Source organism: Haliaeetus albicilla, chromosome 8 (assembly GCF_947461875.1).
Source record: "Haliaeetus albicilla chromosome 8, bHalAlb1.1, whole genome shotgun sequence".
In the NCBI taxonomy this organism is placed as follows: domain Eukaryota; kingdom Metazoa; phylum Chordata; class Aves; order Accipitriformes; family Accipitridae; genus Haliaeetus; species Haliaeetus albicilla.
In genome coordinates, this window is record NC_091490.1 from 33,153,774 (window position 1) to 33,177,974 (window position 24,201).

Consider the following 24,201-nt stretch of genomic DNA (forward strand, 5'->3'; position numbering starts at 1 on the left):
GCAGGCCAAGCGCCTGATGGGTGTTACAGCAAGCGGGCTTTCTTGGCTGCCGATGGCAGGTGGAGCATTTTGGTTCGATGCCATGCTAGGGAGACCCAGGCATTGCCTAAACCCTCCTCTTGCAACCAGCCTCTACCTCCGCAGCCTGGAGCACAACCGCAAAGGCAGAGGTTACAGGAGGAGACTGCACATTTCTGAAGCTGCACAATGAGGTAAGCAAGCAGAAGGTAGGATCCAGCAAGAAAAGCTACAGTGGTGACTCCCAGAGTAGGACAAGGAGAGGAAGAGCTGCTTTCTGAACTCTTAGTGATTTCCAAAATGCTCCCCCTATTCTTCCAGGGCCCCAGCTTCTGCATTACATACACAGCTGCTTTCCGAGGCGTTACTCCAGGCAAGCGTGTCAGCACAGAAGGGGCAGGTGCTTTACAGGTCTCTTAAGCGTGTAGGGGACCGACCGACACAGCCCCGTGATAGAACAGAAGAGGTGACTCTCCGTGTCCAAACCACACACCACTTCCAACACACACACTCAAACCTTCCTGCTGGGGAACAGGAGAGATAGTTCTGCAAACCCCCTAACTGCTTCCAAAACTACAGACAGAGCAACAAAACATCTTTTCATACCAGCTCTATCACAGATTGGCACATCTAAGTTAACTCCCTCATTGCTTGGCTTGCTGTGGCAATTCCTGCTGAGAAGCAGCCATTATGAAGGCGGATGTTTCACTCGTTCTACAAAATCCAGAGTAAATTGCACACTGGGGACTGCCATCTATTGGTGTTTTAGCAACTGTCTGCACGCACCACTTCTGTAACATACTGACAACAGGACAGGACTGCGCTTTCACTGCTCCTCTTGTTTTAAACAGCCGCCCTAAATGCGGAAGTCTTAGCGGAAAGCTCATCACATATTCTTCTGCATTTTCAAGACAACCCTGTCAGAGGTCCTACAGCAGTATGGCCACTGTGTGTGGACCAGAGGTCAGATGACACATGTGACATGGCAGCAGGCCAGGACGCCTCAAGCTCTAGGAGTAAACTTGCAGGTGAGATAACAGATTTTTAAGAGTTACAGATATTGGTTACCTTACCTGGGCATTGTCACAGTTCATGCTACAGTAACTTTTAGCATGGTCCTAGTTTTAAGTCTTAAAAAGACAGATTCAGAGCCTTGGCTACGCAAGGTTTTCAAGAGCAACTGCTTAGCACTCGGACACGTCAGAGCTGTTGGCAAGCAGGGCTCCGGTGTGTGGCAGCTCTTCCACCTACCAGCTGTGCCACACAGAGCTGCGTAAAGATGTCTCCGGCCCAGCCAGCACATGCCATTTAGCTGCTGCTGTTCCACTGACTGCTCCAGCATGGGGCTGTTCTGCTGGGACCGGGGAACAGAGGGAAGGGCCCATTTGTTGAAAAAGGAAAGTTTAAATAAGTCCAGGAAGTGACTTAGTGAAAATTGTCGATTCAGAGATCAGTTTGTTACATACAGATCTATAGGTTTTTAATGAACCAGGGGATCAGAGTTACAGTTTGAGGCCTGAAAGGGAGGAGGGTTGGATATAAGAATGACAGCAATGCTGGACTCAGGTTTGGGTGCCTCAAAAATACTGGTGCCGGAAAAAAATTCAGCTTCCCTTTGAATGAAGGATGGAGCAGGTGAAGTGCCCTCTGAGCCACCTCACCTGACACAGCAAGGAGGAGCGGTTACAGCCCAGCTGGATACAGTCCCTCCCTGCAGCTTGCACCAAACAGTAAGACCAAACACCCCAGGAGCAGCCCAGGCTTCATGGCAATACCCTACTGCCCCTTTTCCAGAGGCAGAGGAGGGAGAGGCGAGGCCCTGAGAGCCCCTTTAGGAGCAAGGGTCGGCTATTCTGCCCATGAAGATAATGGTGTTGAGGGAGGCTTCCCGGATGAAAAGCAGGAAGGGCCTGTTGGCATTGAAGATTATTCTGTTCATGGGGAAGGAACGGCCGGAGACAGTGACAGCTGTAGCAGCTGATGCCTCGCTACCTTCTTCATTCACCTACCAACCAAAAGAGAAGATGGGATTAAGATATGGGCATTATGCAGTATGTAGAGGGCTCGCCCTCCTTCTCCATGGAAGGTGGGTGCCAAGCTCCGACCTCTCCCCAAAGCCCCAGATCACTGAGGACATCATGGGCTCAGAGCTGTTTTTTCTTTTTAATGGTTTTAGCAACAAAGAGGAAGACACCCCTGGGAAAAAACAAGGCTTACCTCAAGGAAGGCTTTATGGAAAGCCTCAGATACATACAGGTCTGTACGACCCTCTGCAATGATACCTGAAATACAAAATGGAGAAAGTTAAAACTATGTTTTTAGACAACAGCTCAGGAAAGAACATGCTTCCATCCTTCATAGACTGTGTTCAAGCGGAAGGCATGTCTGCTGTCCTGGTTTTGGCAGAAATATCCTTCACCAACTGCAATTGATTGCTTAACTCCCATGTCCTTAGTGCAGAGCAGGGCTGCATGTCCATGATGGGACTTGACCACAGAGTCCATCATTGACTGCAGCAACATCTAAATGCTTTCATGTTCTTGCTCCTCATGTGCTGCTGCACTTACTGCCCTGGCACCCATGGAGGAATGGTTACCCCCCACCTCCACCCTCCACCACCCCGTCTCCACATCTGACCTGGGAGTCTGGCATTTTCTGGACTGAAGAGATCTTCCAGCCCCATTTTTCTCAGCTTCTCCTTGACACTGAAGCTGTCCTCGACGCGGAAGCGAGGGAGGTAGACAAAGAGAGATACCTCCATCATGGAGTCTATCCAGTCCTGCAGCTTCTCCGATGTCAGGTCTCGCTCCACCTCCACCAATGGTGTGCCAGCACTGGGCAGGACCAGCACCATTGTGATATCATCCCCTTTGTAAGGCAGCTCCAGCACCTGGACTTTGTCCTGGGGGATGGATGCGTGGCGGAATTTGGACTCCTGGTACATAATTGGGACTTTGCAGGTCTCACCATTGGCTTTATGAAATAAATCCAGTTTTGTGTTTGGAGCTGGGAACTGCGATTTCCAGTGCCCCTAAAAGGGAGAAGGGGAGGACAAACATGAGCATCATGTTTCCCCCAGGGAAATGGGCTGCTCCCCCAGTTTTGTTCGCCATACCTTAAAATAAATGGTGTTGACCAGGACCAAGACAGTGAGATCATCAATACCTCTTTCTGGGATCACTTCTGTAATGCGCTTCTCTGTCTTGTTAGCTACCCACTCATTAATGATCTTCCTGGAAAATTCTGGCTTCTCCTGAAGGAAGAGACCAAAAAAGGTTAAGTCAAAGCTTTTAAACACCTCTTTGTATCCCTTCTGCAGGAGACTTTAACAAGTTGCGTGCTCGGGGAGGACACTGCTCCCAGTGTAGTGCTGCAATGTTTAGAAATGAGGAGTGGTAAAGTGACTGTGGTTAAGGTGAGCTGGGACAGGAGGAGCTGCATCCCATAGTCCCACCCACCCAATGCAAGGCACTCCTTGTGGGCAAAAGATGGGGACACAGCAAAAGCAGAAGGACAGGGCGGGGAAAAAAACGAATGAACAAGAAAAATCCCAAGTAGTTCAAACTCACTTTGAAGTTCAAGGGCCAGAGTTTCGCTCCATAAACTATTTCACTAATGTTCTGGTAAGTCTCATTAAAGACCAAAGATTTCTCCCCGAAAAGGCGGTTGGCCGATACCAGCTCTGAGGATTTGTTGGCTTTCTTGTAAAGCCGGCAGTTCAGCTTGGCAAAGAAGAAGTGGATCTGATCAGATGTCTTTTCCGAAATGGTGTCAAATCGAAAGACCTGGAGGAGCCAAACAGTGAGGAGGAATCCATGAGCAGGCCCTTGCACTCCCACAGCTCCCGAGCCCCACAGCAAGTGGTGATGCAGCCTTTGCCTGCACAAAGGCAAGAAATCTGCAGGCCCTCAGAACTTCACCCTCCATGTTTAATTTGGAACCCAAATCTACGCAAGAGCAACACATTGCCATCCCAAGACCTAGATTTGGAGAGGTCCAAAATGGAGGGTTAAACACTGCTCAGCATGGAGAGGTACTACTCCTCTTTCTAACTCTGGCTTCCTTGCTCTCCATACTCTGCCTGTGACTGGTCCCAAATTCTCACTGTCTTTGACCCAGCACCCTACCCGAGAGAAGACTCCAGCTCTTGCTCACTGAAGCTCCTTCCCTAGAGCTGTTGGCAGGGCACTTGCCTGGATCTGCCTCTTCCTTTGCCTCTGTTCCCCACGCACTTTTGTTGCCCCAGCTGTCAGGGCAAGATGCATCATTTTGTGTGTGTCTATCTCAAACGTGGGCATGACTTAGCTAGACCCTTTAGATAGCTGTAGAGAAGACACACTAAGGTCTTGGCGATGTTTTTCTCTGTGCACTCTGACCCCTGTCAGGGAACAGATTCTAGCTTGGCATATGAACCACAAGGCTTCCCCCAGTGCTGGTAAAATTAACATAGCTTATCCACAGTGTTCATAAACCCTCTACCACACCCCAGTGAGAGCCTCACCCGAGAAGCATTGCGCTGACGGGGCCTGGAAGCAGCTCTCGGGTCAGTGCAGGTCACAGGAGGACTCACAAGATTTGTGCTAAACCCTCCTGTGATGATGCCAAAGGCTGCTCCTTTCCAGGAGCAGTTCTTGTGGCCTGTTGAGTAATTCTGGTACATCTTATCTATTTTAGCAGGGAATGGGAATATGTAGCAATCGTTTTGAGGGTAGATTTCTGCAGCACAGTGCATTTTTTCTTATCTGCTCCTAGCTGCCAGCTGGAAAGACAGTTATGATTTGTCTACTACTACCAAACCTTAGGGTTTTAAGGCACAGAAAATCCCACAGCACATTGCTCCACATGAACATCCAGGATCTCTGGGACCATTTCCTAGGAGGCAAAGGTGGCATTATTGGCCCTTTTGTAGGGAAAAGGGGGGATTAGGAGTGCAGCTCTGGGTCCTGGGTGGCTTAGTGAGAGAAGGGTCCTTTCCAGTGGGAAGGGCTGCCCAGAGGGGAAGGCATGAGTGAAGATTTTGGAGATATGGTTCACTGCTCTGCTCTGCCCAGACTGTGTGGATGATGGCAGGAGACCCCAACATTACTTACTCCAGAGGCAGGATCTATAAGGATAGCGGCAGTGGGGACAAGTGGAGCAGTTTGATTCACACCTCCTCGTTGCAGGGAGAAAGGCCCCTCTGGGCTATAGTCTCCAGTCTGCAAGGAAGGTACAGGCAGTACCAAACCCCACATGGCAGATAAGCGTACTCGCAGTTGTCAGGCAAGCAGGTCTGACAGCGAGAAGGGTGCTTGGACAGGCAGGGAGTTAACTGGTCCCATGGAAGAGCCAGAACTCAGGATTACCTCTCTGTGCAGGACCAGAACTCCCTCCTTTGGGTTTAGAAGCCACAGCTGGAAGGAGAGGCTCCCTGCATACAGGCTCCCCTGCCTGGGAAGCTCAGGCTCTTACTGTGCTGTTGTAATACTGCCCAACACAAGCAGACAGAAGCTGTTTAGTTCTGGCTAAGCACTCAGACTGCTCTTACTTCTTGAGGGCCTCCTTGTAGTAAGCCTAACTGATGTTCCTGTGCTCCTGCAGGGTGGCACAGCCCTGGAAGCCAGGTGGACTGGAAGGTGTCCCACGTGTCTTATTTTTGCCCCAAAGGAGAGAGAGAGAATATGAAAAAGAGCCTTTCTCAATGGGACTCGGTATCATGGCTTTTGCTGCTTTTTGCACAAGAAGAGGCTTAGCTACCTGCTCAGCTCATTGCTTGCCCAGCCTGTGAGAAACAAACTGTTCCCATTCCCTTCCCTCATCTCCCAAATGGGCTTCCTTTCCTCCAGATGAAAATTAACCTCTCAAACCCAGGAAATCCACCCCAGAATGCTGGATCCAAATAGGGAGTGAGAGGAAAGAGCTGGGATCTAACCAAATCCCAAGACAAGCAGCTTGTATATGTCCTTCCCAGGGGCTTGTTTAAATAGAAGTCTCCCTTCACAAACCAGGGATCCATCCTGACCCAGGGATTCCTTTAGCAGCAGTTGGCCATTATCACCTTTGCTGTCTTTGAGAACCTGGTGACAGCTACAGGAAAAGGCTGAGGAAATGCCACTGACCTCCATGAGCTGCTGGAGGGTGCTACCACAAGCTCCGAGCTTGGTCATGGCGAAGGCTGTAGAAATGCTGAGTGGTGACATGAAAATGTTTTCCCCATTGTCCTTGGAGTCAGCCAGGTACTTGTAGAAGACAACAGCAAAGCGAGAATTGGCCTTCGACAGCTCCCAGACCCGGGGGTTAGTAGACTCTGGGAGCTTGCCCTTCCCTGGCTCTTGCCCCTCGCCCTCCTGGGGCTTCTTCTCAGGGTTGCGATAGATGCAGATGGGATTCACCGGGATGTCGCGTGGCTTTGCAGTGCAGACGTCTTCCACGACGTAGCGCTCAGGGGCAGCCAGACCCCAGACACTGAAGAGACACACCACAAAAAGATGCATTGTCCTGGAACCAGAAAGAGAAAGCTTATACACACTGGCCTGCCCAGAAAACCCATGCTGCCTCCGCAGCCCACGGGCCCCGTTTCAGCCAACATCAGAGTGACAGGAGCCCCACGGTCCTCTCCAGTTGTCCTTTTGTCCTGTAGCTACAGGACAAACCAAGAGGACAGACAGACACCACCAGCAGGATGAGCATGCCTCTGAGCACACACCACTTTTAGAAACAATACACTGAAAACAGTGCTTTCCCAAAGCCCCTGGTGCCCTCTTTTTTAAGCAGCAGGCTCAGCCCTGACAACTTTGTACAAAAAAGGATGATTTGAACTTCTGAGTCCTCCCCATCAGCGAGCCGAGGTGGCTACAGTGAAAGGACCCTGCCCATGCAGCGTTTCCCCAGGCCTGCCTGCAACAGGAGCCAGCACAGAGCCACCAAAGCCTTCCAGCTGCCCTGATTTGCAGTCCAGGTATATTTATGCTTCTGTACAGATCCTACCCATCTTCCTCATGGGGAGAGCTCCCAGGTACCCCAAGCTCCACAGCCCAGTTGGCCTTAGACAAAATGTTTTTGACTGTTTTCTTCCCCTTTTCCCTGGGGGAATCTCCTACTTTTCCTGGTCTCTTTTCTCCCTTCACCTGAGCTCCTCTCTCCCCTTCAATTACTGTCTGTGCTTTCAGGGTCACCTCAGCTTTACACTATTTAAGGTACTGATGCAGGAAACACTAAAGCAGAGAAGAGAGGTGATAAGGAAGAGGTCTTCAGGGAAGTAGGTCCCTCCATGCATTGAGCATCTTTAATCCTGAAAAAGTGTATTTTATAAGTGTGTATGGTGTAGCTGGTGCACCACTGCTATTCCTGTCCAAAGTTCACAACACCTCAATGCAAACTGACTGATCCTGGTACCAGAGGAGGATAGGCTAATGGTAATAACCATGTTCCAGCAAAAGCAGGTCTCTGAAAATCTCCCAGCAAGAGAGAATTTGTATTTTCCACCTTTGCTAAAGCAGGGGATCTGCACATCCCACCAGCTCTGGCAGCAAGGCCTCATCAGCCATCCTAGGGCCGATTAAGTGGCACGCAAGATTTCCTGCATATTGTGGTTTTGAGATGCCCTTTACATGACTCTGTGGTGGGTTTGTTCACATACCCCGTGGGAGGAAGCTCACAGACCACAGCCACAACAGCTCGGGAAACAACTACTGGAAAGGGCTGGCAGCCCGCCCAGGACTTGCCTGCCGTGGAAGACTTTTTCAAAGATATGTCTAACTTGGGTAGGTCTCTGCCTGCCCCCGCATACTCACTGCCACAGCTACCAAGCACTGCCTCCTAAGTAACTAAATCAAAGATCAGCTGCATTTAGCACTGGTCACCTCTGGGTCTGTGGTCTTGCCAGGGCTGGTAGGCCAGCACCTGGGGGAAGAAAACAGGAGCAACTCAAGGGCTGATCCAGGATGCAGGAGACCTCTGGGTTCTTTTACAACCCCCTCTCCAGGCTCTGGGGCAATGACTTCATCTTGGCTCCAATTCCTCTGCAAAAGCAGAAATTACCTCATTTGGCATCGAGACCATATCGAGCCCCAAGGGGCCCTCTCTAGCATAGCCTAATAGCATAGCAACAAGTTCTGCAAGAAAACATGCAAAACAAGACGTACTTGCTCAGGCCACAGCCACTGCTCTTGCTGGTAACAACAAACAGATTATCTTTCAAAAGGTTTAGGATAGATGCAGAGGACAAAAAATCTGAAAGGGGAGGGAAGTCAACCGAATACAGAAGGAAAAACAACACCCAGGGCAGGAGGCCAAGAGAAAGGAAAAATATTCAGACAATTGAAAGTGCTCCAGGAAGCGCTGCTCTTCCGAACCTTTCACTCCTACAGGAAAAAAATCAGCCAGCAACAAGCCAGGCACACTTCTGTGCTCCACAGCTCTAGGGCCTGGACCAGGGTGGCCCTTTGCTGCCTGCCAGCAGCCTTCCCTCACCCACGCTTAATTCTCTCTGGCTCCAGCAGCCCTGATGTAGCCATGGCTGGTCCCACCGCAGAAAGGACAACCTCACTGTAGTCTGCGGCCTGTCACTCAGCTCAGCTCCAGGGAAAGGCATATCCACCTGCCTGTACAAGCACAACTGCCTGCTTCTGTCAAGCTAGAGGCAGATCGTTGTGTCTGCCATCACAGAAAGTGCTGCTAATCTCATATTTAAAACCCAAAGCACAAGAGTGGGGAGAGCACCTCGTCTTCATCCTGTCCTGATTAAATGGGAAAGACTCCCTGTTTCTACTTCACAGTAAAGTCTTGACTCCATCAACTTAGAGGAGATACAGGACTTCACACTAACACTTTAAATAAAATTTATCAGCCACTAAGGCTGACTTGGACCCTGATGTGTCCAGTCTTGTCTCTTACAGGCAAGAGCCCATGCTATTTCTTAGGCCAGCTCTTTGCTGTAGCACTTGGCCGAAAAAGTCCTCCTCCCTCCAGAGCTCTTCAACACTCCCTTTTCCCCTGCAGCACTGCCATGCACTCCATATGTCAACTTCTTTCATCCTGGAAGGATCCCAAAAGTATTACTGCAACATCACTGTCTGAAAGGGGTTACTAGCAAGGAATAATGTAAAAATGAGAAAGGGCTCTTTTTCCTGCTTCATCCCCTTGGCATGGAAAGCCAAAAAACAAGTTCCTGATTCAGCTCAAAATCAGAAGGCTCCAGGGAAGCATAAACTCCCCCATCCCATGCCTGCTGTGCAACACAGCCGGACTTCAGCCAGCGCAGGCCACTTCCATCCCAGTGTTTCTCATCGCTGCATGAAAGGATGACTAACTGAGCTTGCAGACTCACAGCTCACCCCCCAGCAACCAATCTACTGAGCCTACCAGTGCTACCTATGGTGGCGTGAATGTCCCACAGCACCCATGCAGTGTGCTAAAGAGCCCAGGGAATGTTAAGTATCTCAAACCATTTTGAGATTGACTTCGGCTCTTGAGAATAAAAGCCTTTTCCCCATCCCCTCACACCCCAAAAACAGAGTGCAAAGCAAATCAGCAGTGCTCTTTTACAGCTGGGCAAGAGATCAGTGATTACTCAGGACAGCCTGACCTTATGAATTGCTCTCCACACCATGAAGCATTGCTACAAGTTGGGGATAAAAGTCAAGCATGACACTTTAGTGAGCTGTACAGAAGCGAGCCTTCATGAGAGCTGGGATGGGAGGGCCCTCTTGAAATGGCTCCTTGGGCCCATGCCTAGAGCAAAAAAACTGTCAGCAGCTAAAATTCACAGGGCTCCTACAAAGGGAAAAGAACCTGTTACAAGGAATTAATTAACAATGAAAGATTAGTGAAATCTGTTTCTCTTACCTGCCCCTGTACCTCCAGCCTTCTGCTTTTAGGATGCAAATGCAAATTGTTAAGACAAAGGGCAGACTAGCTTGAACCCAAACCAGTCCAAAGCAGCCTCCCTACTGGATTTCTGTGCTCAAGCAGAGCTGAGATGAAAGCAGGGGAGGGTGAGAGGGGGGTAGGATGCTGAGGCCAAAGGCTGATGACCGGCTGCAGAAGGTTAAGCAAAGAGCAGAAAAAAGCAATGTTTAGTTTGAAGGAGGTTTTAAAGTTCAATCTGACAAGGGAAAGTTCGACCACCTACCCCACGCAAGTGCCAGATACCTTCAGTTCTTGCCAACGGAAAATTAACTGCTTATACCATGGAAAAAACCAACCCCAAACTTTCAACAGTTCAAATAAAAATGTGATGATCTAAGGCATCTGTAAATCTCACTTTAGTATCTTGTAATTCAGCAAAATGTTTCCCTCTGCCCAAGATCTGTCACCCCCTATTTCCCAAACAAACAGGCACAAGTGGGGAGAAACTGCCCCACTTCACACTCTGCAGTTTCAAATACGTCCCCCTCTTAACTACACTCACTTTTTCACTTGCACAGCTGGAAAGCTGAGAATTAACAGCATCTGCCCCTGCCTAGCTGCATTGGGAGCAGGACCAAGCAACACAATTTCAGATCTAGGATGCAGCTGCTCTACAAATGCAACAGCATTGCCTCCTGAACATCAAAAGCCAGAAGCTCGCTGGCTCAGTGAGTGCTAAAGCCGCCCTGCTACTGCCCTGCAGTAAGAGCCCAGGTCTTAATGGGAAAATGCAGCTGCAAACTGGTTTGGGGGAAAGTAAAAGCCCTTACTATACCAGTACAGGCTGGAATAAAAATGGGAGAGATTGTGGAAATAAATGCACATGAAAAAAAGGGATGACATGCTCTGGACCCATCTTTGCTTTTGTGGGTTCCCCTCCATAGCCTGGGGCCACAAGTGCCACTCTTAAAAACTGCCTCTGCCCAACATAACATCATTCTTGCTCTCTCGTCAGTTGTATAATCAGAGGTATCTTCATCAAAAGCAAGCACAAGAACTACACAATCCACTCTGAACACAGCCCAGTAACACACACACAAACACCTGCTCCTCAGAATTGCTTTCTGCCTGACCACAGATCAGGCCAGACTTGCAATGCAAGTCAGTGAGTAACCCACAGGTTAGGTATTTGTAATCTGCTGCAGGAGATAAAATACCCTCGATGAGAATGGAAGGACACGTGCACTGTACCTTGTTGCTCCAAGTGGCTGCTGGTTTAATTTTCCAAGGTAACTCACATGCTTGCAGGTCCCAGGGTCTTCAGGGTGAATTAGGGAGGTTCCACACCCAGCAGAGAGCAGCAGGCAAACATCCGAGCATGGGTTTCTGTTCACCCAAAGCTTAGAGGTAGTTTAAAGCAGTAAAAACAAGAGCAAACACCTATTGTGTTTTGCACACCCCATATAGCTTAAGATAACGTGAATAAACTCTTACCAGCGTGACAAAGTAAGCTAGTATTGCAACTGCATGCTCACTTCAACTCTAAGAGAAACCAAACGCCTAAAACTGAGCAAGAAAATGCTTTCTTCAATGATGGTTGCCCTATTAACAGCAAGGTTAATTCCAGAATTGGCAGTGTAGGGCTGAAGGGATCTGCAAGCTGCCCAAGCCATACCTGGTAGGACAGCTGAGTAAATATATTTTTTGAGTGCAGCACGTAAGTGGCAATTTATCACTGGTTCAGCTCAAAAGCAACAACCCAGCACTGACACCTGAGCAGAGCTATACCTAAGGAAGCATCCAAAATTACAAGCATGTTAATACAAACCAATAGCCGCCTTGTTTACTCTAGTAGAGGGACTGTTTTTCTCCTAAAGCTGCTGTTCACAGACCCAAAAAAGGGATCAGCTGCTCAAAACCATTAAGCACCAAAGCTCTAAGCCTGGCAGCCTGGGGCAAGAGAGATCAAGCACCTTGCCTCAGTTTTGGTCTCTCCCACACTCATAGTTCAGGAGACAGGGAATCGGAGTCCTCAATTATGGGGAAGGAGATTACAAAAACAACTCAAGATGTCTCAGCCAGGACAGGGGACCCCTTCGTTTCAGGGTGCTGCTGTCTTTCGCAAGTGCCCATGGAGCTGTGTGGTACAGAACACCGCTGCTTGCAACCTCTGGAGGAAAATCACAAGCTCTGCTCTCCGCTTTTCAGAGAAAAAAGCCCAGTTTACAGCAGCAGGATGACAGTGTGTTTTCTCAGCATGCTTGCACTGTCTTCTGAATTGTGCCCTTTTTTTGAGAAGCTGGAAAGAAACAGCCCTTAAACATACCTGAGTGGTGAGCAGGAACACAAATTCACTTAGCTTTTGGTTCGTGCTTTGGGTGCTCACTGTCGAGTTCTGTGGCGACGCACAGGGAGGAAGACTTATACACTCACAGAACAAGATGGGATCAAGAAATCTTGTGTTCTGGGCTAGCATTTTCCAGCTCCCTTCTAACCTGGTATCCATACCCAAAGGGAAAGAAAATTTTCCAGCAGCTGCCATCCACTTGAGCTCAGCCTCCTCTCTTTTCCATATACAAAACCCTCCAAGTTTTCCCAAAGCTCTCCTGATGCAGAGCAGCCACCGCTCCCTTCCACAGGGATCTGACTCTCCATAGCACTTCAGATCTTTAAAAACCAACCACTGTAGAAATGCAGCTTTTTTTTTTTTTTCCCCTCCCCTTTTCTTCCTACGCAAGTGAGTACCTGAGCATCCTGGACACTCAGACTAGTGGGAAAAAGGGAAAGGAAACCATCACCAACTGATATATCCAGTTTTCTGCTGGATTGCCCACTAAATACAGTTCCCTTTGTAGGAACTGCATGCTTCGATCATCCAGCAAAAAAAATACACCTGTGTGGAAGTGTGAGGGGGGCCTAACAGCAGTGATGGGCTTCAGTCCAGCAAAGCACACACCTCAGACTGGATCCACAGTGCCTGGGTTCAAAAGTAAGGGTAGAAGTAATAAACACACACATAAACTCCCAGGGCAGAAGGCTGTGCTTGCCCTGCAACAGAAGAAGGAACAGTTTATCAGCAAAGCTGTGGCTTATTCCGCATCAGACTATGTTCAGCCAGTCTCAGATTTGTAGCCAGCTACTGACTTGCTAAAACCCCAAAAAAGCAGTGAAAGGAGAAGATTAAAAACCACAAACCAGACTGTGGGACAAACCTTATTCTCACTTGAAGGCAAGTTCCAAAACAGACTCAACATTAGAGGCACGCTGCTTGGTCCTTGCTCTGAAGGGTTTGTTTTTTAAATACATAGACTCTCTTCGAGCAAGAAACAAAACTAATTATGAGTATCCTTTCTTGTTTGCCTCTGGTGAACACAAGAAGAAGCCACTTTGTTTACAGGTAGAGTCAGAAGAGAAACAGCCCCTGTGGTGGTGCATTTCTCCCCCCCTCTCCAGGCTGATTTATGAACTTGGGAAGTCTCGCTAGGCCTCAGCATAAGTGTAATGAGTCGGGCAGTTAAGTGACCCTTGGCTGTGCCAGGAATTCTTACACAACTAAGAGAGCTATGCTGTGTGTCTCAAGGACTCCTGCTGCCCGGTGGAGGATGGGAGTAGAGATAGCCTGTTCTCTCTCATAACAACCTTGAGACATTACAGTCCTCCTGTGAGAATCTTGGAGCATCCCGTATCTATGTTTTAAGTTATTCTCAGACAGCCTCAGAGCTTTCCTTATCTGTACATGAAAGAGTACCAGCGCAGGTGGGATTCCAGCAATTTGTTGATGACAAAAGTCAATCATCTCCCAAACCTATACACAGCAGTACTACTAAGTAAGGTGCTCTCAGCTCTCCTGGACCGCAGCGGGCTGTCACCAGCATCTCCCTCTGACTGGGACACCTCTGAGACCTCACAAACTTTCCTGTTTGCGAAAATCAGAAGTCTGTCGCTGAAAGCCAACATGACCTGGGCTCATACTCTCTACTCCTTGAGGTTCGACCCTTCGCCCGTTAAGAAAGATGCCGAAGCATTCAACGGGAATCTTTTCACTGATCTTGAGAGGAATTTTTAACAGGTATACCTCTTTACTCTCTTGTATGTGTATCTTTTAGTGTCTTTATGCATGCGTGTGTACTAACCCGAGTAGTCTATAATAAGCATATTATAGCAAGTATATTATAAAGTTATTACTTTCAAATTTATACTTAAATTACCGTTGTGACTTTTATTCAACTGTGAATGATTTTTAGGCTATTATACTCATAATCCCTTTAGATATAAACCGTTGACCAAGTCTGGGACTAGGAGTCGACCCAGCCGCACCGAGACTCTAACAGGAGTTTAGAAAGCAAGGAGGTATTCTCTGAACTTCGTGACTCAAATGGGAGGGTCTCCCCTATTTTTCCACGTTCCCAATCTTTGCACAAGTCACCAGGAATTAATTCTAACTCAAATTTTCTTTCTAATATTTCCTTTTACCCTACTACATTTTTGGTCTCTATATAGGTTAAGTTTAGTCTGATTCTAACTTAATTTTCCTGAGTGCATTTCATCCAGGTACCAAGTAATACGAGTGAACCTTGCCATCCAATTCTGTAAAGTCACGCTTTTATATAAATTTCTATTAAATCATTTTTCTATTGCTAATACAATTGGAGGTGATTCTTTAAGCAATCCAAACCCCTCTTCTGTCTCTCATTCACCCCCCCGTGACAGACCAGATCTCCAAAGAGGCACACGGCTTCTCTGCTATTTGGCATCTCTTATGCTCCAGCCCGGCCGAGAACAAACACACCTTGACCTGCAGAAAGTCTTACATGGTCAGTCTTCATAGAGTCTTACACCTCACACAAAATTTAGAAGAATGCACATTCATGCCAGACAGAAAATGAGAGATATTTCAAAAAGTGTTCTCCATTAATTTATCATTTAATGTAAATGCTGACAGAAAAGCAGATAAGACCTTGCAGACACTTCCATCTATTTACAAACCAAATAGCGAATCACCACCTTTTCACTCATTTTTTTTGTTGAATCTGCAACTCAAAGGACCCTTAGACACTATGTGGAAACAAGGTAAGGTTGAGTCAGTCTAAGAGGGAGAAAAGCAAGCTGAAGAGGGAAGAAGAAATAGCATTTCAACATATGGCTTTTTCTATATAACCACCATGCACACACAATAGGTCTCCACTTCCTTGTTCTTTAATACAAAAGTGACATTGTTGGTTCTATAGTTCTAAAAAAAGAAATAAAGGAGACAAATACTGACTTTCAGATCTCTGCATCCTCTTGCCTCCTTCAATCCACTCCACCCCACTTCACCATAATATCTAGAAGGCTTTTCTTTCAAGTTTAAAAAGTATGTTGCAGAAGTAAAGATAAAGGGAGTTGGATACACTGAACTCTTTCTTCTACTCCTTTTGTCATCTCAGAGTTTTTCCAAAAGGTAGTAAAAGCATCCAACCTTTCAAGGAAAGAGATTATCAATGCCTTGTGTGCCTCTGAATGTCTCCCCCCATGAACAGGCCTGTATGTACAAGACTTCAAAATTCCCCTGAACTTGCAAAGAATTCAGTTTATGGAATTCTTCTCATATGTTCTACTTAATCTCTACTCCTATTCAAAATGTTTTGATAGTTACAAACAATAAATATTCACAATATCAACCCAGAGTCAGTCATTCCACTAAAGGGTCAAGAATTGTTTTTGATGGGGAAGAGCAGCAGGAAAGGAAGAAAACAGCAGAAGGAGAAGAAAAGCAAGAAAAGAACCAGTTCAAACAAAGAGAGAATTCATGACATTTTGTTTAGCATTGATTTATGAGAACAGCAGAGAGGGAATTTCACTTATACAGGATCCTAAATAAGTTCAAGAAATAGTTCATAACCTGACTCAACAAATCTCATTGCCTCCTTTATTACCTAGACTATCCTTTTTTATTTTATTTTTTGTTAAATATACCTCTGCAGGGCACAATCACATACAATCAATACGATTGGAAAATTACATGAGCTCTATCCCAAGCATATATGCACCAATGTTAAAAAGTTATTTAAAAAACCGAACAAACCAAAAAAATAAAATAAACTCCACCCAAAAAGGTGATAATGACTGCAGAATGTCTCGGGGAGACTTGTACGGAACTAACAAGATCAAAGAAAACTAGGCTTACAAAAAGAGGAAAAAAAGTCATCCATAGAGAAATCCCACAACTGGAAGTAGATGATTTCAAAGAGGGGGCGGGAGCTGTCACAGATAAGATCCCACAACTCTTCCTCCCACGCATGCCTTGCCTCACCTCTGCCTCCCCATAGCAACAAATACAATGGGGAAAGAGCTCGACACTATGCTACTAGTTATAGAAAATAGGGAAAAATAATCAAGCTACAGCACAGTTACTACGCTGACTTCAAGGAAAGCTCCTCTTAGCATAGAGGCTGCTTACACAACAAGCAGAGGCCAAAGGGGTAATGGGAACACCTTAAAATTAGAAAAAAACTGAAAGTCATTGGATGTGCTTGTTTTGCCCATTAGAGCAGCTTCACTTGAGAGGCTGCAGATTAAAGGTACCAATTGTGAACTGTGCAGCAGCTGTGATGTAAACACCATTTCTTCTCTTCTGTCTCAGGTTGCTTTATACATTTATAAAACGCTGCTACCAAGTTTCTTTTTAAAAAGCTAGAAATAAAGAGGTCAGTGCACACATCCAGTTGTGGGATCCATCCAATACACAATCTGGTTTGGATGCCAAAGACTTGTGAGTGCTGTCTGCCACAGAACTATTAATAAATCTTTTATAACATTACAAAGACGCAAATAATTTCTTAAACAACAAATACTCCACAAGATTTTCTTTTTTGCTTACAGATGTATTTTCCCCATATACATTTCATATGTATTTCCATCATCTCTAATGCTTTTTACTTTCAGAGACACTCCACCACCTGTTGCTTCCATCTTTTCCAAGACTGTATTTTTCAAATTGAAGTTGATAATCGTGTTTTCCTAAAACTTTTAGATCTAAGAATCAGTTGTTTCCTGGAATAAGAAAACATCTAGCTTGTATAACCAAAGACACCTGCCTTGCTGGATGAAGCTAGGCACCTAAACTTTCCCAAATGCTGGACAACTGGCAATTTGCACTAAAATCATACACAAACTCACTGGACTTGCAAAGATTGCCTGGGACACATCAGTTATTTATTTATGTTACTAAGCTATAGGCATCCAATTTGATTATTATGGTCACATATTTTAAGCTTCAAATGACTGGGATGTTCCTCATGCAGACAAATCCACATTCCCACGTGCTCTTTTTATTTCGAAATTTCAGAAAAAGCTGCACCCTCTTTGCTTACCATAGTGTTCAAAGAGTTTCCATGGTATGATATTACACTTGCCATTGGGAAATAAAAATATAAAGAAAATCAATATTAAGTTTGTTTCTCCTTTCTCTGCTAATTAAGGCTCTACCTGCACTGCAAGAAGTGCCTCGAAGACTGTGACAGCACTAAGCAGTTACATTCTTCTTCCTACACAAGAATAAAGACCACATGTTAACTGTATAAGGACACTGTGCTGGGATACCATTCCCCAAAATTGCTTACTTATACTGTATGACTTGAACTAACTTACTCTAGCCTCTTTCACCCCCCTGACATTTCAACTGAAAATAATGCCATTGATAACAGCTGAGTATGGAAAAGAGAATCCCCAATGAAGTTTTTGGCATTTCAGATTACATTTGATCTGAGAACAAATCAATTTGCGCTACATAATCTCTATGCTGGTATACCACAAGTAATAACCACCCAACTGTTAGCACCAAGGCTATACCTAAAGCGTGGCTCAGAAGAGCTGTTTTGCTTTCCTCAAATTCAGAGTTTACATTTACTCAAGCAAGGTGGATGTTTTTCCAGTTCATGTCTGAATTACCATTTAGACAACTCAAACTTTTGTTTGCTTTCTTCCATCCAGGGGAATTGATATACTGTGATATAAAAAATTAAGTTGCTAACACACTGACTTTTTTTGGTTGTTTTTAAATCAGTGCTACCGACATTAGGAGACAGAAATAGGAAGTGTGTGTTTTGGAAAGTGAACGATGACAAAATTTGAATATGAGGGTAACATCACACCCCAGTCTTGCTCTGTGTTCATTCTATCTATTCTAGGACTACAAAAACTTCTTCATACACAGACAGACAAGCAGAAAACTTGCACACTGCTTATATGGTTCTCCCCCCCGTCAATTTTAGAACAAAGATGAGATGGTACTCCTGGCTCTTGAGCCTCCTGATTATTACCACTGAATTTCTTAGATCATAAAAGTGGGTCTGAAGTAGCTAGGTAACTGAAGATACTTTATATTGGGGTTCTTCAGGTAACTATCCTGTAAGTCTGCTTCATTATAGTCCAGATTTATAAATGGAAATGGCAATAGAAATAAGGGTTTATGCTATTGACTTACAGATTTCTCTCTGAACCTAAAGACCTTAATAACAGTCTGCAAGAGTTTAAGTTAGATCAAGGAAGGGAAATGCAAGCAGCTTTCTTGTATTACCAACAAAAAGCCTCACTCCTAGTCCCATCTAATAAAGAATTTGCCCCACCTTACTCAATCCATGCTGTCAAGAGACAATATCATCATACAAGTTCGCTTCTTCCACATCTAATTTAATGTAATGCTACAGTTTGACAAGTCTTTTCAGTTCCAATGGGCTTAAAAGTCAGTCACATTTGCAATACAGATTTATGTTTTACTGTAAGTGAAGAAATTTTAAATCAGTATTCAATTTAGATTTAAACACGTAAAGACAAGGCTTCTTTGATTCTATAAAATTTCTATGTTCCTTCTCCCTCTCTAGAGGAGCCATTCTGTCAGCTGAGAGAGCGCATGAGAGACTGAAAACATGTCAGAACACCCCAGATACATCTCAGTACATTGCAAATTGTATGACTAAATGGAATGATTTTCCACAATTCAATGCATGGATAAGGCTTGACAATCATTAACGTCTGTAAATTGTTATTAGGATAATACAGTCAACTCACAAAACCCTACAAAGATTTGACAATCAAAATGGCTACACCAGGAAAAAAAGATAGTATGTAAAGCACAAGTCTTTGGCTCTCCTTTAAAGAAAAACAGCAGTTTACCATGTTTATACAGATCCCCCGTTTGCCTACCAGTAGGGGCAATATCACATTTGTGCATCACTGAGTAATAACACCATTAGAAAAGGCAACTTCACAGAAGTTATTGGCTAAGCGAATTCATTTGAATGCTCTGTTTTGAGGCAGCAAGCTGTCACTGTTACACAATCAGGGAGGGTGAATGGGCAAGCCACAGAAGGAAAGGAAGGAAGGTATGGACAAAAGGGAGAGAATAAGGCTCAGAAGAAACTAGGCAGAGAAGAACTTGAGAAGGGGATAACAGTGCTGCAAGTTTGAAAGGTGCTCTGATTTAAAGAAAGTCCTACTCTAAAATGGGAGAGGATACAATCATATACAAGAGGGGCAGAAGAAAAAGTGTAAGTTTCTGCAATTAAGAAAAGATAACTAGGTCACAGGAAAGGAAGAAGAGATGTTGACAGAAGGAGGAAAATAACACTACAGAATAAACAAACATAATTTCTACACTGAATGAATCACTGTTCGACATACTACAACTTAACCTAACACTTGAAGCTTCCTATTCTGGGGGGGTTTGTCCATGCTGGGGCTGAAACCCAGGTATCAATGAATGTTCAAAGTTGTCTACTGCAGTAGAAAATCTACCTACCAAATGATGCAGTAGTGCCCTAACACCATTGTAAGTAATACTATTTCTTCTTGCCCAAGTAGAAGGAACTAAACTTCTTTCTAACTGAGACCAATTTCACTGAGATGGACAGCATTCCTGTGCAACTAGGACAATGATGGGCTATAGAAATGAACATGGCAGTACACAGTTACTCCAGAAATTTTCATTCCCTAGTTATTTGCTGTAACCATCAACGCTTTCGTTACATGTAGAGCTATCTGTCCTCCCAGTTTTACTAGCATACTTTTCCACAAAAAGGGGAAATTTTAAGTGCAGCTTCCAGAAAGACTTAAAAGCATGCACTGCATTTTGCTGTTTGACTTGTTTATCAGCTAAACTTCTGCAAAAAAGCAGAAAAAGGACAAGAGGAGGAGGGGGGAAAAACAAAGCAAAAAATCGATACTGTTGGTAGATATTAAACAAACTATTTAACAAGCCAAACTATAATACTAGGCAAACAGGGCATTCACCTGGACAGACTGATCAAAACAAGGACACTATGCACAAAGTACAGCACACAGAGCTGGATAAAGGAGAAAAAAACCCAAAAAACCAGTAAGGTCTCCCTTCTAATCCACAGGTTTGAGAAGCACTCACCATACGAAGGCCAGCAATCTGAATAGCTCTTACTACAGAATTCCTTCCGGGAGCAAAAAGGGAAAAAAAATTAATCCCTAACCTGGCAAGAAAACTAGCTGGCACAAGTAATAAAAGGCAAAAAGTTTTCTGCCCCTCCAGATTTTCTTCTTAGTGTTGAAACTGAATCTGTAGATTCAAATATAACATAACCGTCTTTGAAAATTCTTTTTACATCAAGAATTACTGCAGTCAAAAAAAAAAGGTACATTCTGGGCTTGTCCTCCTAGATTAGAATATTGCACTAATTATCTCAACTGAAATGAGCTCCCTGTGTTAATAAAGACACAGCAGGAAGAAGTAAACTAATTAAAAACAAGAAGGCTGACCTGACAGTGGTGCTCTGTACTAAAGGATGGGAGAAGAGGGCACGGTGCTAGTGTCAGTTGACTTGTGAGCAGGCTGCCAGGGGAACAGGTTAATCATCGTCATGCCCAGAGCAGAGAACAGAGGAACAGACCTGACAGGCTCAAAACTGCATCAGCCTAGTTCTGCTCAGCTTGAAGGGGAGCGGCCATAATGCTAGGCCTCGAGTAAGAGATACAGATGGATGGGGGCAAGGCATAGATGAAGCTATTCTAGTGCAAAGATGATTCTTTGCCAAAAATTAAGAGGGGTTAGGAAAAAAAGCAAGCTTCAAAACTACTCTTTGCAATTAAGAGGCCAAAGTTCAACTAAGAGTGAAATAAACCTGTGTGAAGACATATGAAGAGTGTGGGCGTGTGCGCTGAAAAATGCCTTTATTTTCATTCAGTGCTTCTACCTCCCAGACATTTGATCACAACAGCTGCGCTCATGCGAAAAAATTCTTAAAACATACCCAATATATATACAGATATAACTATGTATATATGTATATATATATTTATATATAAATTTTTATTTAAATAAAAAAGAAAGCTCGAATCCCAAGCCAATATGTGTATCAAATCCTTGACCAGCCAGGTCTGTAGGGCATAATCAAATTCAATGTGAAATATTATATAAACGCGGTGCCTTGACTGGGCAAATTAAATAATTGCTACTCAAAAGAGTCTTCTGTTTGGACTCTCCTACTGGTAGGCAATAGTGGGACTGTATCCCCTCCCACCCCCCATTTTGTTTTATTTAACAGTATGATGAATGCAAAGCTTAGCCCAAGGTTGCTATGACCTCAGCAGGAGTTAAGGTTAAGGAAAAAAAAACTAAAACCCAAGAAAATTTATTAACTCTTGCTTTACCCAACCAAAGCAATGCAGTAATTTATTACATAACCAGTGCTTTCCGATTTAGTAGTCTAACCCAGAAAGAAAACAAGAACAGGCCAAGAAGGTACAGAGGGAGCAGCACTTTAAAACATTCTCCACAGTTCTTTGTATACAGGGTCTCACCCCAGTGCATGTCAAAAGAGTCAAAAAACATGCAGCAAGAACAAAATCTCTTTCATTTCTTTAACTCTTCAAGAAAACATCTAGAAAAGCTTACGGTTTCTCCAACTTACATTTACAAAGCAGCTACGTGGAGAAGTAGTACACTAGATCTATCAAGCACAATTTGCTTTTCAGTACTTCTCACTAGTTCCAACAGGGTCTGTGCTGCACCTTAAGTGGTCATTTAGATGCAACTTTTCCCCTATGAAAGGAGAATCTTGGAAGGATTCACTGCAGCAGTGGCAGACAAGCTGCAGACTGAGTCTCAGGTGTCAAATTCTAATGCACACAGATCTTAAACAATGCCAACTTTAAAAAAAGAAATAAGAATTTCTTGATATCATTGATATGCACAAATCAAAGATCTTGGTCTCCTTCAGTAAAAGGCCCTCACAACAGCATTACAATTAAATAACTGATGTATCACTGAACAAAAAAAAAATCAGGTTATGGAAGAAATTATGTTTTTAATAATAATAATGATAAAATAGCAATGAAGAAAAAACAAAGGCAAGAGTTGCTGAGAAGGAAGCATACATGAAAGACCTGTTCCAAAAGGCAGAGAGGTCACTAAGTCCCTCTGTATCAACTTAATCATATGGACTTTAGGTAAGCTTGTTTTAAAGGAATAGTGAGAAGGGGAAAAAAAAAAAAAACAAAAAAAACCCAACCACAAACAGCAAACACTGGATGAACTAACATGGTTCACCAGCTCACCAGCACTTAACATCCTTCCAGCAACTGTATAGCCTTATGTCCTCTCTACTTCCTATTTCTAGAGATTCTGCCTTGGTCATGGCTGCACAACCTTCACCAGTTAGTTAAGCCTCTCTACCACAAGCCCCAGCTAACCAGCTTCAGAAATACCCATGCTATAGTAGATTAGTCTGCATTCTGCTGAACTCTTTAGTCCCAACAGAAGATAAAAGGCCAGCAACCTTCAAATAAAATAATGCATGTTGGACACTTATTTTGTTATCCTCTTTAATTACATGTGCTGCGCTGGGACATACAGTAAGGACTGCACCTGTTGCATTGCAAAGATTCTGTCACTTGTAGTTTAAACTTAAATAATGTAAGCAAGAAGTCTCACACAAGCTAGGGTTCAGTTCCTAGCCACAATGGGAGGAACTGTTTTAAGAATGAAGTTTGCTGCACATCTTTTGACACTGCAGTTCACAGCTACTCTCCAACCCTCATTCCTTGTTTACCCTTAAACCATACAAGGAAGTGGCCAGGTTGTTTTAGTTGTTGAGAAGTTAAGGTGATAAGGAATTATGCACTGGGTATGTAATAATACCAAAATAAAAGAAAAAACCTACTTCATTAAGATCATACAATTAATCAAACAGAGTATATATATAATATCTTTTTTTTTTTAAGCCCTGGGATCCAAGGCGTCCAAAGTTATTAAAATAAAGTTCATTCACAGAACAAAAACAAATTTAATTTGAATTGCTTGCAGATACTGCTAATTTTCATTTTTTTAATTAAAAAATGCGTTAATGTGAACTATGTGCAGGATTTGTTTCTAGTAGTTGTGTCTGTGCACATTGCCTCTGGACCTGCTGCTCTGCTACTGCTGTTGCTCCTGGGTTTCTCCAATCACCCCTGGAAAAAAACATAATGGAAGCTACTGACACCCCAGCAAAAGAAACTCTGGGGTATGCTGGCCTCACTTCATGGAGCAGATGTGGGTGTAACTCCCGCTCTCTGGGAGTCGTGGTTGTCTCCTCCTCCCTCTGGGTCCTCTGACAGGCTGAGAGATGCTGCCTTGTTTGACAGGAGGCCAATGCTCTCTTGTGTCAAGGCTGATCCATTTGGAACATCACTGCTGAAAGGAAGTTGAGGAGAAAGAAGGAGGGGGTGAAGATAAGTAATTACTGAGTTTTTCATTTATTTTAAGTAAAAGGACTTAAATTATTTGTTGCTGCAGCATCCCAATGAACAGTTGTGAACATATGTAAACATGTGAAGACTTGCCTCGTATAACAAGAAGTTGTCTGGTATGCTGCAGATACTTACCAGAAAAGGAAGAACAAAGATAAGGCTAATTGAAAACAAACAAGACTACATTTTTTCGGGTTCTAGATATGTTTTGAAAAGTATTTCAGTATATGCCACAAAATGTACAGTATCAGTCTGTACAATGTACACATTCCAGAATATTTAACTTATCTTATTAAATGGAAAAATTAGTTTCTGCTCTGGAGGCCTCAATCTAATGGTGTAGAGCAGAACTCAAGAATTGGTTCTAAGAAGAAAATGCAGACTTCATAAACAATTGAGAGGGATACACTTTCTGAATAAATATCCAGATTCCAAACTGCTCACATCAAGTTATGTAAACTTAATGAAACATCTGAGTTTTTCCTGTTCAAAGTATTAGTCTGAACACATGCAGATGCTTGCAGCCATCTGAAAATGCTTGCTGTGTAGATTTCTAGCATTCCCAGCCAACATCTTATTTCAGCTATCAAATGTGAATTGAAATCAATCCCAGCATCTACA

The 24,201-nt window shown here is 44.2% G+C and overlaps 1 protein-coding gene across 6 annotated transcripts in view; it reads right to left on the minus strand.

Annotated features, from left to right (window-relative positions):
- Positions 1-1,468: 1,468 nt before the first annotated feature.
- The window catches only part of RC3H1 (ring finger and CCCH-type domains 1), an 80,899-nt gene continuing 58,166 nt past the window's right edge, over positions 1,469-24,201 (minus strand). For 2 of the 6 annotated variants that reach the window (XM_069789615.1, XM_069789618.1), the window contains exon 20: positions 14,751-23,524. In XM_069789615.1, the coding sequence (XP_069645716.1) occupies positions 23,371-23,524 (154 nt within the window). In that variant the 3' untranslated portion in view covers positions 14,751-23,370. Of the gene's footprint in view, positions 2,024-2,235; positions 2,301-2,655; positions 3,050-3,133; positions 3,272-3,587; positions 3,804-6,116; positions 6,496-7,172; positions 7,289-9,843; positions 10,039-14,750; positions 23,525-24,201 lie in introns of those variants that run through there. The other 4 variants (XM_069789619.1, XM_069789617.1, XM_009915652.2 and 1 more) reach the window with 3 other exon arrangements.